A 12846-nucleotide genomic window follows, 5' to 3' on the forward strand; every position below is an offset into this window, starting at 1 on the left:
AGAACGCAACCCTCTGAGCATCCCGCCGTCTCACCGCTGTTGTGTTTGAGCATCTCGTTTCCGATCATGGCGTACCCGTCTCCGCCCGTCACCATGTAGGACGGCAGCGCCACCGTATAAACCGCCTCGTCCTCGACGGGCTCGTAGCGAGGAACTCGACATTTCGTGCAGAGGACGCCGAGGCTCCTCACGCGGCGCCCCGGAGGTTTGGAGAGGTCGAACTCGACGTGAAAACCTGTCGGAAACATCATCAGTCTGACGTAGCTGAAGATCAAACATCACGACAACACTACTTTTAGTTAACAGCTTCAGTTACTGCGCACATTCAGATTATTAATACTAAATGTAATCAGAAATGAAGTATGCAGTATTTTTACTTTTGTGTTTTATTTTAATTGGTATTAGTTAAGTATTTTTATGCTGTGGTATTGCTTTTACTGCAGTATCTGAGGAATTCTTCCCTCCTGGATTTATATATCACATCATGAAGATGAAACATAAACAGGTAAAAACAAAGATACCGGACACTTGGAGGAACTCTCCGGTGCTTTGGCCGTATCGCTTCACCGAGTGTTCGAAGGCTTTCCTCAGCGTGGAGCCTTTCAGCTGCACCAGGTCGAAGGTTCCTCCGAAGGGTAAGACGGAGATCAGGTCCTCCATGGTGATGGAACCTACAGTCGACGCACAACACAGGTTTAAAGAACACACCCAGAGTCAACGACCCCTGAGGAAAAGTCGGACTGAGTCATCGCCCTCCGGCTCCGGTTTGAAGCGAGCGACGCACCGTTTCGGCTGTGCTCATCCACAGACGTGCGGATGCCTCCTCCGTTGAAGATGGAGGCGCTGACGTGGTTCCACTGGACTTCGTCTGAGAATCTGATGTTGTTGCTGACCTGAGCGGTGGAGACAGAAGCAGACCCCCTCAGTGTGGACAGATGGACTGTGAGATCTGTTCCTTGACGGTTCTCAGGATCAGCAAATGGATTTAATCATAGTTTGGAATTTGTGCTAAAATCAAGTATCAGCTCGAAATCCTGCAGCTGGTCTGCGTTCAGACCACAAACAAACTGCACCAGAATCCACTTATTAGCAGACAGAGACCCCTCCTTTCCAGCTGGTCTCAGTCCAGTTGTTTAGTCCGGTTAATCAGATCTCAACACAGTAATTATACTCAGGTGCAGACAAGAAGAACCGAACCTTTAGGGGAAGTGGTTTTGGTCAGGCCACAAGTGAATTCTGGAGCAGTTTGTGTGCAAAGGCGTCCTCTGCAGGTTTGAGCTAAAAGGCTCCTGGAGTCACTGACGTGGAGCATGACGGTTGCTAGTAGCAGGACAGAGAACTGATCGAGGTCTGACCTGGACTTCTTCTAGATATCTCCTTCTTCAGGACCTCATTTCAGATCCACCGGACCAATGAGCAAAGCGATCATTCTCAGTGTGCATTTTGGATCACTTGATTTTTTTCTCTGGACCAAACCAAGATGAAATCATCTTTGATCTGGAGTCCAAAGCAGAACTAAGTAAGAAAACGAACCAGATTTTGACTGAACCAAACAAACCGATAGAAGTTCATGCAGATCTGTAGTAAAGACATTTCGTGTGTTGCTTCAAGCGGCTCTACAGAATCTAAGATCCACTCTAACAAACGTCTGAGAGGCACCTTTCAAACGACAGACCTTCGCTGGAATCGTCCGTTAACGATGTTCTGTATGTAATGAAGCACTCGGGAGTCAAACACTGACCATGGCGTCGCAGATCAGGTTTCCCAGGTTGCATTCCCGAAAACGACACTCTTCTGTGGTCCCGTTCAGGAAGACCAGAGTCTTTCCCACCACCTGAGCCGAGTAGTTGGCCAGATTCTTCTTCCACTCCTCCACCTCGGCAAGAAACTCTGGATCTGCACAAGATATGTGACTTCAGTCAGAGCAGAGGTAATCACCTCTAATGGAAACTGTACTTCCTGTATACTCCGACTGGCTCTTAAAACCGTTCTCTGCTTTGGATTTTTATGTTCCTGGAACAACACTGCTGTTATCATTTTTATCATCTATTTGTTTTAATGACACTCGACGACTCTCGTCACAGGTCGACGACGCCAAACAAACTCATTCTGAAACTAAAGCGAGCAGCTGAATTATGACCCAAACTGATAGCGATGATGGACAAATGTGAAAAAATAAACTGAAATGATTCTTTAATTAACTAAACAAAATACGATTAAGGTGTGTTTCCATCAGCTGGTTTGAAGCAGATAAACGAGGCTTTCATCAGGAGTTAGCGGGAGAGGCTATGTTCCCTGTGGCTGGAATAAAATGGAGGTCGCCAACCGGAAACAAAGCCGATCAGTCAAGAATGAAACGCTGCGAATGAGTTGATTTAATGCTGTCACGCTGGTTTTCTCATGTTGGATCAGTCTGTGACCGTAAAAACTTCAGTTTAATATTGAAACAGGCCTTAAACAAGAGTCCCAGTTTAACTTCTTTTCATTTGTTGACTTGTTGAGAACAAAATTCTCAAATAAATAATGAAACTGACGAGAAATGTTAAGGTTTTGTGGTAAAATAAGCTTTGCTGCAGCCTGTGAGTCTTCCTTCAGATCAGTTTGACTTTAAGAATTAAGAATGAAATCAGATACAACAGAACCGGTCAAAAGCTCAGAGGGATCAGACTGAGTCCTCTTTACCCTGCGGGACGCTGCTGTTCAGCAGGATGGGGTTTCCTGTGGACTTCACCACGTTCCCAGCATCGTCAAAGGTCACCTTCAGATAACCCAGATATTTTCCAAAGGCGTAGGCCTGCACGACGGGAACCTGCCGCCCATCGTCCGATTCCACCATGAAGGGATAACGACCGGCCGGGACCTCAGAGGAAGGAGGCGTTCCTGAAACACAAGGCTTCAGAGAATTAGACTGTGGGAATGTAAAATTTTTAATGGTAAACGTGAAGAGCAAGTTTCCCTGATGAAGACTACAGTGCAGCCTGGTGTGTTCACTAGAGATTAACCTGTTGATTAATCGTTTAATCTACAATATATCTTCAAATGTCTTGTTCTGTCAATTAATGGAACAGAGAGAGTCTTAATGTGACATCCAGTAAAACACATTCAGGACAAACAGCCAAAAACATGAGTTATACCAGAGACCTGAGATCAGAATCAAAGTTAAACTGGATTAAAAGGTTCCTTTAGACTCACCTGACTTTTCCGAATTTTCATTTTTAACCTTTATTTAACCAGGAAGTCTCTTCAGACACAGTATCTCTGAGACCACAGAGTACTATGAACACAAAATTCATTTATATAGCACAATAACACAGACCCCACAAGGCATGAAGAACAGTTCCGTTCTTCATCAAACATGTTCCTAATGCAGCGTTTAAAATCAAAGCGTCAAATAAAGTTTGGAAATGATGACGAGCTCAGGAAGTTCAGAAAAGACTCACAGTGAAACGAGGAGCGCTGAAATGTGCAGACCTCACCAAACAGATGACTGGGATGGATGCAGGGATCAGCTGTGCGGCAAAGCTGCTGCAGGAGGTGAAAGGCCGAGGTGCATGCAGATGTTCTAAAAACGTCTGGATTCTCCTGTTTGTCCACTCTGAACACACCGACGTGACGCACACAGACTTACATTCACTGTGATTTACACTTTCCAGGTCTGTACCTTCACGGCACACTGCAAACAGGAATTCATCGTTCTTTTAAACAACTGAAACTCGAGTTTTATAGAAAAACTTGAACTGCACGTGTTCTTCATCACAGTTGCTTGACTTCTCTCATGAACCTCGACAGGAAAACGTTCCATTTCTAAACTTTCCACTGAGCAAACATCAACATTTTCTTCCTTTAATCATTTTTTCATCAAACGCGACCGACTGATGGATCAAACACTGAAGCTTAAACACTTTGGACGGAGTTTAGTGCTGTTTTCCTGCTTTGGCAGCAGGTTTAGTTGCTGTCGAATCTTTGCGACGTTCACTGCAAACAGCTGCGGTTTTCCTCACCTCTACACCAGGTGGATGGTGATATGACGACTTGTGGAACTGAACCATGAAGGTCAGGTTCAATGGACACTTTGAACACATCATTGATTTTCTGCCTCATGACAACAACACACTTCAGCAGTGACTCAGCTCTGCCAGAGGAAAGTATTTCCAAGAAAATGTTCCCCCTGTGTGTTTGGTACCAGTAACGCTGTTTTAAACCTCTTTCAATCTGATGAGTCATCTGGGTTGAACGGCAGTGCAGTCGCATTAAAAAGAAAAGTGAATCGTACACTGGCAGAGCCTTCATCGCCCAATATCTGATGCTTCCGACCCTCCTGCACTGCACCATAATGTTGTAATTATTCTATATTATCACATATTTAATCATTATTCAACAACTGAATTTCCACTGTGGGGGTGAGTAAAGGCTTTTATTGTGAAGAAACAGGAAGTTTGCCTAGTAGCTTTAAACGTTTTCTTCTCTTGTGTGCTGACTGCTGCTGCTGATTATTTGTTTGTTTAATCTTTTGGTCCTCAAAAAACAGACAAAATAAGCAATTTAAAGTCGTTGACTTACGTTTTAGGAGTTTCTTAAAGAAATATTTCACTGACCAACAGTTTAAAAGCTGAAGATCTCCAGTTTTTAGAACGTAAGACGAGGAAAAGCAGAAAATCGTCATGTTTCAGAAGCTGGAACCATCAAATGTTTCATATTTTTGCTTGAGAACTGACTTTAGGAGCACTGATTACAACGACAGGTGCGTGTTAATTTTCTGGAGATCAGCTAATTAAGCTTGATTAATTGAATATTTAATGTCTGACAGGTGTCTCAGCCTCAGACTTTCTGCACACAATCAGCAGTGTGACCTGGGCTCACCACAACAGAAGACAAAGGCAGGTGTAGGCGGGTGGCCTGACAGCGGTGGGAAAAATGAACGATCCCAATTTGTATTTAAACACAAAGAAACCAAAAAGACACGTCTGAATCAGCTCGTTAGCACGTTCATTAGCTCATTTATTAGCACGTCTTTTCACTTGGAAAAACACAACAAACAAGGTTAAATTTGAAACTAACTGAACTTGAGGCTTAGCGGAGAACAATGAAACCACCGTAGTGAGGTTCAACGCCATCGCTCTCTTCATGAGACAACAGTGATCCACGCCAGCGATCATCTGGAGTGAGCCAGCGAACAATGAGCATTAAAGGTTTTCTCTTCTGTATGCAGGATTTACTGACTTTTACAGCATAAATTTGCACTTCACAGGAGGTCTTGAATGCATCACTGTCAGTTTCAAGAACACTCGTCCTCGAAGTCCAAACAATGATTAACTGCTGGTCTGAAGCGCTCAGCGGAGCCTCAGAGTTAAACACTGCAGGAAAATGTCTCTGCAGCCTGAGGTCCAGGCCAACAGCTCACTTCCTGTCTGCTCAATGACTCTTCACGCTGCTGTTTGTATAAAACTCTACAGAGTTATTCATGGAGACCACACTCGTGCCGACACCGTGTTTACTTTGAGCTGACCGCGAGTATGAAGACCCAGAGTTTCCACCCGTCCAGGAGCGAGAACACAGCTCACAGAGACAGACGGTGTGAGACTCTGCAGGACAGTGACATGAACCAATGACAGAATCACTGCAAACACTCAATTTCTGCTCACTGAAAAACACATGAAGACGACAAACATAAGCTACTTATAATGAAAGTCTGCAGCGTCACCAGCAGCCCCACCAGGCTGCGACGCTCGTTAAACGCTGAACAAGTGACACGTCTTCTTAGATTTTTGCCTCTAATGAGTCACACATTCGCAGATTGGTTAACTGAACACGCCGCTGCCCTCCCCTGCCCAATGAGCACAGTCTGTCCAGAGAACCACAGCCACACGAGAGCATATTCACCCATGAATACTTCAACGGAGACGCTCTGCACAAAAAGACGCTCCATTTGTCTCTCAGTCCATGTTTGAAAGGGGTCTAAAGGGGTCTTAAAGCGCCAAATCTAGTGAGAAAGTTGGCGACGTCCAGATGAAACAGCACGTCCGTGGTGTCTTGCGTCTGCATCGCGACGTATTTTCTGAGTGAAACCCAATTGGCAGGCGGGGCGCGACCTTGGGTGGAGTTTGATGGACAAACAGATTTGCAGTGATTGAGAGTTGGAGGCTACCCTCCGATCAATCGTAGAGGACTACTCGCCTCCTTCAACAGCTTCATCGCCCTCAGCTGTCCCACAGAATGAGGTTTGAGGTGGCGAACACCTGAGGAGCGGCGCACCGCGCTGCTGCTGGCAAGCTAATTAACGAATCTTAGCTCCCGCCGCTAAAAGATTGATTTATGGAAGGATGTCATGACACTACTGGTTGAAACTGGTTGGGGTTTTTTTTTGCATATATTAGTAAAAAGGATGTGAAGAATTTGAACTACTGTAAATGGCGAGCTAACAGCTAACATGCTAGCAAACTGTGCACATGCTCAGAGAAACAAAGCTCTGCAAACTAGCCAGCTTACTGTCGGTTAGCTGACAAGTTTGCTGACTCTCAGAGACTAAAAGAGAAAAGAAAACATGCAACTTTTAGATGTTTAGGTCAAATTAGCTCAATCTTACTCATAAATAAGACCCGAAAGACACAATCAGATGCCACAATGTCACAGATGTGATGTTACAACAGCTGTTTTCACCTGTAAAGAGGAAAGTGTTGGTGTGTCCCCCGATGACGACGTCCACTCCGCGGACCCTCTTGGCAATCTTCTGATCCGCGGTGAAGCCGGAGTGACCGAGGGCGACGATCTTATTCACTCCCAGCGTCCGCAGCTTGTTCACCTGCAGCTGCAGAGCGCTCACCTCGTCCTCGAACTGCAGGTGTGGGCCTGCAGGCCGGCACAAGAGGAACAGATCAGACGCAAACACACACATGGGGGATTAATTCAGTGACATTCTCATGGTTTCTTATTGGTTTCCTCTCATTTTAAACAACATGCATAATTTTAATTTGTACAGTTTGACTTGACTGTAATAGATTTTGACTTTTTTTTTTGCAGATGGTTTCCAGTGTAATTTATTCCCTGTCATCAGACCCATCATGAACATCACTGTGGTCGGCACTAGTGGTTGACATCCGGGGGCATCACTATCAATTACTATTATATTAAATAGCCGGGTTTTTAAATGATGCTAATTTGAATTTGATAATTATCTCAAAGAAGAGAAAACTTTGCTTGTAAACACTGTGTACCAGCAAAAATAAAATTTAAAAAATCATATTCTCCAAACAAAGATTTATGGAAACTTTGTTTTCTCAAAATCACCAAGAAATGAAACAAAAACCGGAAGGAACAGCGACTTCCTCATCGAGCCTTTATGCATTAGCTTAAAAACATCTTTTGTGACTCTAATCTCAGCTGTCACCCTGTCGGCCGTTCCTCTTCGTATTCACAACTTTCTGTCGCCTTCGACTCGAGCTGCTGAAACTTCCTCCGTGTTTCGAAGTAGCCTCTGAAACAACATAGGTGTTATTTTTTTCATATCCTGTTCCTGCTGACTGACACGGATGTAAAAGAGAAGCCCCACGGACACTTCAACATGTGGACAGTTGGAGCTGGGGACCGAACTGCCGACCCCACTCCACCTTCTGAGCCACAGTCATCCAGTGTAGTGTAGTCCCACGTCCCAGGAAACCAGTCCACGATCCACGTAAGATGACACAAAGGAGCTAAAACAGCAGCAGTGCCCTCACAGGTGGACCTCTCAGTACAATAAGTTAAACATAACCCCGTTCTCATGCGTATCAGAGGGGGTTGAAGATGAGGACTAATGATGCCACGGGCATGGCTCCTCTATGGGAAGCGGCTGATTTGGTGCACAAAGCATGCTGGGACACCTGCGATGTGGACCGAGCCAAGAGGGCGTGAAAAATTCAAGACTTAAATGGGGCTCAACTCCAAGACGGCCAATCACGCCGCAGCGCCGGCCTCTTCTCCTGGGAACACGCTGTGGTTCGGTTTTTGGACTGTGTGTCCACCACAATCGAGGATATTTTATTTCTTTTGACTGAGAAGACAAGAGGTTTCTTCTTTTTCTCTTTGAAGACCTTTTCTGGAAACCAACTCAAAGACACTTCCTTTAACTCTCCATGACGGCCGGAGAGGAAACAGCGTCTGCTGCGCTGATGGAGGCCTTGAAAATGACTCTGAGAGAGAGCGAGTATATCTGAGACTATATATGGAAACACAGAGAGAGAGGCAGACACCATCCACCTCCACTCACCAGGTCTGGACAGAGCAGGAGTTTCCTGTGATGTGTAGCCCACCACGCCCACCCTCTCAGTGCCAACAGGCAGTATCTTATAAGGCCAGTACGAGCTGCCAAACGTCGGGGCCAGAGTTTTATCCGGTTTGATGTTGGCGCTGAGAACAGGACACTTGATCTCCTCCATGAACGGCTTCATGAGTCCTTCCACTCCGTTGTCAAACTCGTGGTTTCCTAAAGCCTGAAAAACACATCGAGAAATCAATTAGCTGCCGTCGCTAAATACCAGATACCTTTCTAATGTAACACAGAGGTGTTTTCCAGCCCCCTCCTGAGCGAGTGCAGCCAGTGAACGGAGGCACAGTAACACCGAGCGTGGGAGTCTGGAGTGTTTCCTGCAGTTTGTTTGAATCTGAATACACAGAACTGTCCTGTGGCCCAGCACAGACTCAGCAGGTCCATGAAACCGAACTGAGCTGCCACAGAGGAAGGTGGATGTTGGCATCCAACAGCCAGCAGGCGCGGAAAGTGAAGCAGAGCAGAACTAGGAGGAGTGCGGCGGTCATGTGACGTCTCCCCCCGCCATCCGCTGACAGTGTGACAATTAACCAGAAATAAAACAGCAGGACAGAGACGAGCCTTGTTCCTGTCTGTCCACGGGCAGGTAAACACTGGACGACTGGTGGACAAATCTGCAAACAAACTCTCTGATGCATCATAAATACGTCACCACGGCGCCTGCTACACAAGTGAGAGGTGTCTAAGATGTAAAGGTGCAGTAACTAAAACGGGGAGTCGTGACCCAGAAGGCCCAGAATCTAGTGGATGATTTGCATTTTTTTTTTTTTTGCATGATTTAAACGTGAAGTAAAGTTAATTTTATTCTTATTGTTATCTCAGGGGCACTTTTCATATAGACCAGGTCCAGACTGTACCCCCAATATCTTTATAATATGAAGGAGGTTCCAACTACACATTGAAGTTCACTCATTAAAGGGGTGGTGGGCTGTATGAGGTACTGATCCACAGTAAACATATTACCGACAGTAGATGGAGGATTTCCAGAGCTTCACCTTGCTGTCACACAGCCCCCCTCCTTTGGCACTACTTTTTCTCGACTGCAGAACTTCCGTATTCCTACACATGAGGGCAGCTGTGCCTGGACCTGCACTGCACTACGCTGCAGGGTCACACAGACGACAGAGACGACAAACAGAAAATCAAACAGAGCAGCCGTGATGAAATGCCTGTTCTCTGTTCTACTGTTGCAGCTCTGTAAATAAAGCTCATATCGTCTCGCAGACACGTTTTTGTTGTGTATAACTTGCAGTTTTACATATTAGAGGTGGTGAAGATCTTTCCCTCTTTTGCTTTTCTGAAGCTGCAGTGTGTTGACCTCTCTTGGCCACCGTACAGGAGTCACTCTGTACACATACAGCACAGGATTAATCCTCCATCGAGATGTAAAACGAGTCTAAACTCATCTCTCTAATTCTGCTATAAAGATTAAAAGGCAAACAGCTGATCCATTAAACGTTTCTCGCCCTGCTGTTAAGCTAATTAAAACCAAGCGAGGCCTTTAGTCCTAAATCAATACATTGAGCCTTTCACTGAGTCCAGTCTGATTCATCTGCTTTGAACTGAGACCTTCCTGTTAGCTTTATTTTAAATATGTTTGATGGTTTCATTAATGTTTGTTAACTGTAGCTCTCATCATTAGAAATCGTCATGGTGATCAGGCTCCTGCAGATGTACACCGTGTTACTGCTGGTTATTGTAATTCATGATGTTTTAAATCTCTTGTGACTCTAATATTTAGGACTTTTCTGTGTTATGAGTCAAAGTTATGTCCTCTTTTATGTAAGAATTAAACCGAAAATGTGGGACAACTGATAAACGAACCAAATGAAAAACACAATTCTCTAGATTTGTGATTCTCAGTGGCGACAAATTACACTAAGCCACTGACTGTGACTATTAGTGCCACACATATGTACAATTTTTTCACTTTCTGATACTTTGTTCAATTTACTACATTTTTACACATGAAACACGTTAATAAAACCTGATTCACTGATTTAAACAGAATAAAGTCTTTGACATCCTCATCCTCTTAAATGTTTCTGAATGAGTAATTCAATACAACACAAAAACTTTTACTCACAGTTTGAGTAGATTTTGCTGATAAATGTTCTGTCCTGACATTTTTCAATTTAGAAAAACTTCCTTCACAACGAAATAAAAACATTTTAGTGTAATGAAGTGAAAATAAACTGTGACTATGGGAGAAGACTTAACTTAAGTGTAATCATGATTATAATAACTATAATTATTACTATTATTATTTTGTATGGAGCCTTTTAATGCCAACATCACTTTAAACTACCACACATCAGACTGCTCCTCTAGTTTCTAGTTGAGAAAACGAAGCTGCAGCCTCACCATGGCATCATAACGCAGCTTGTTCATGAAATGCGCAGCCTCGGCTCCCTTGTAGTAATTGAACCAGACGGTCCCCTGGAACTGGTCTCCGGCGTCCAGCAGCAGCACGTTGGTCTCCGAGGCGCGGATCCTCTTGACCATCGTGGCTCTCCGGGCCACCCCGGCGAAACACCCACCGCCGCTGCTGCTGCTGCATTTCCCCGAGTGCTGGTTAGTCTCCTCCACCCGGGCGTGGACATCGTTGGTGTGGAGGAGAACCAGGTCCCAGGCCTCCGAAGTGGACACAGAGAAGCCCAGCAGCAGCAGGAGGAGGAGGCAGAGCCGCGGCGGAGCGCTCCTCTCCGGGCGCACCGCTCCCATCGCTCCGCGGTCCGCTGCGCGTAAAAACACTGGAAAAAGAAACCGAGGAGGGTTTTTTCTTACATGACCCACCGGAGTGTTTCGTCTCTTTCTTCTCTCTGCTCCTCAGGCTTCCTGTAGTGTTTCTGTCTTCATGGATTAAAGGAGAACCCGAGAGAACCGCATGCAGGGCAGACTGAGGAGAGAGAGCGCGTCATGAGGCGCCTTCGGGAAGGAGAGGAGGAGGAAGAGGAGGAGGAGGACTTCGGATTTTAAGATACGCCTTTTTCTTCTCTGGTGTCCCCTCCACCTTTGACTTAGTTAACCAAACCTGAATTCGGTGTTACTGATAATCTTCAGACACATTTGTTCACTGCGCGTCTCTTCTTCATCCCGCTGGAGGGAAGCTGTGCGCACAGTTTACCGACAGGCTGCAGCATCTTCAACAGTCCAAGACACACAAGAGCAACATATGAAGCTGAATAAAACATCCTCACACAGCTCTGATCTGTAGACCTGCAGGTCTGACTCACTGGTTTATGACAAATTCATTGTAATAAACTAGATAAGAGTGTGTGAGGTCTGCAGGGTGGAGACAGCAACGTCAACACCACCTGCAGAAAGAGGCAGAAAAAAGAACTGAGGGGAAATATTCACTCGACTTTTGGCTTTTAAACTCTTTTCTTCTTTTCCTTTAATACTTGGATCACTGAGCATTAAAATTCAAAAAGCAGCTGACAAACCTTTCCTTAAAAAACAAGTATGTTATAGGTTTTAATTAAAAATGAATAATGAGACAATATAAAACTGCTGTGGTAAATAATAATCAAGAAACGATGTGTTTGAGCTCAGAAACTCTTCATGATGCTGCCATGTTAGAGCTCAGCTCGGATGATCCTGCACCGTTTCAAACAATAAAACCACAGAGCTGAAGCAGAAGTGAGAGAGCTGCTGCTGCTTTATGTTAATTTCCCTGTAACGAGGAAATCTGTTTATAGAGACTTGAAATGAGGTTAATGAGGAAACTCGTCACAGCGAGCATAATGTCGGCTTTATTCTGGGAAAGAACAAAAAGATTCGCTCAGCCAGATCAGCCAGAGTCTGCTTTCTTTTCTATTTTCACAGTTTCGATGCTCAGCAGGACGTCCTCAGTGTGATTTCTGTCCACTTCCGTCCAGACTGAAATATCTGTGTGATGGACTGACATTAACTTTGGTGCAGACATTCAAGATGAATCAGAAAGACGATGATTCCTACTTTTCCTGGAGCGCCGCCATGAGGCTGATGTTTGTGGTGAAATATCTCAACAACTATTGGATGGATAGTCATGAGATTTAGCTCAGACATGAATGAAGATGAACTGTAAATACTGTGCCTGCAGAGCTAACGACGTTCCCATCAGCCTCAGCTGCACTTTGGGTTTTGAGCCAATCAGCAAAGGCAAGGATGCTAACATGCTAAACTAAAATGGTGAACCATGCTAGCACCTTCACTGTGAGCATGTTAGCATTTAGCTTAAACGACCCCTGCACCAAAGCACAGCCTCACAGAGCTGCTAGCATCCGTCACAATCAGCATCCAAACAGTAAGCAGAGAGGATCATCAGTGCCGACCTCCAGCGTCAGGAAATCACTGAAGGCCAATCACACGACTCTCTGACGGCGCTGCAGGGATCTGCACGCTGCAACCACCAGACATGAGATTGGATTAATTCCTGTGCAACAATGCTGCAACACCTCCACGTTTACAGCACAATATTACAGTGTACTTCGCAGTGTACACATGTACAACCCATTCAAAGTTAAACAAGGTTTAAACAGATAAAACGTGTCCCCCAGTCG

General features: G+C 45.0%; 1 protein-coding gene across 2 annotated transcripts in view; it reads right to left on the reverse strand.

The window, feature by feature from the left end:
* The window catches only part of LOC121622262 (snake venom 5'-nucleotidase-like), a 15362-nt gene extending 4173 nt beyond the window's left edge, over positions 1-11189 (reverse strand). For both annotated transcript variants that reach the window (XM_041959181.1, XM_041959179.1), the window contains exons 1-8: positions 10667-11189; positions 8243-8465; positions 6658-6846; positions 2683-2880; positions 1742-1896; positions 785-893; positions 522-671; positions 35-235 (exon numbers count right to left, since the gene is read on the reverse strand). In XM_041959181.1, coding sequence (XP_041815115.1) covers positions 35-235; positions 522-671; positions 785-893; positions 1742-1896; positions 2683-2880; positions 6658-6846; positions 8243-8465; positions 10667-11026 — 1585 coding nt within the window. In that variant the 5' untranslated portion in view covers positions 11027-11189. The remainder of the gene's footprint in view (positions 1-34; positions 236-521; positions 672-784; positions 894-1741; positions 1897-2682; positions 2881-6657; positions 6847-8242; positions 8466-10666) is intronic.
* Positions 11190-12846: the final 1657 nt, after the last annotated feature.

Source organism: Chelmon rostratus, chromosome 18, assembly GCF_017976325.1.
Source record: "Chelmon rostratus isolate fCheRos1 chromosome 18, fCheRos1.pri, whole genome shotgun sequence".
Classification (NCBI taxonomy): Eukaryota; Metazoa; Chordata; class Actinopteri; order Chaetodontiformes; family Chaetodontidae; genus Chelmon; species Chelmon rostratus.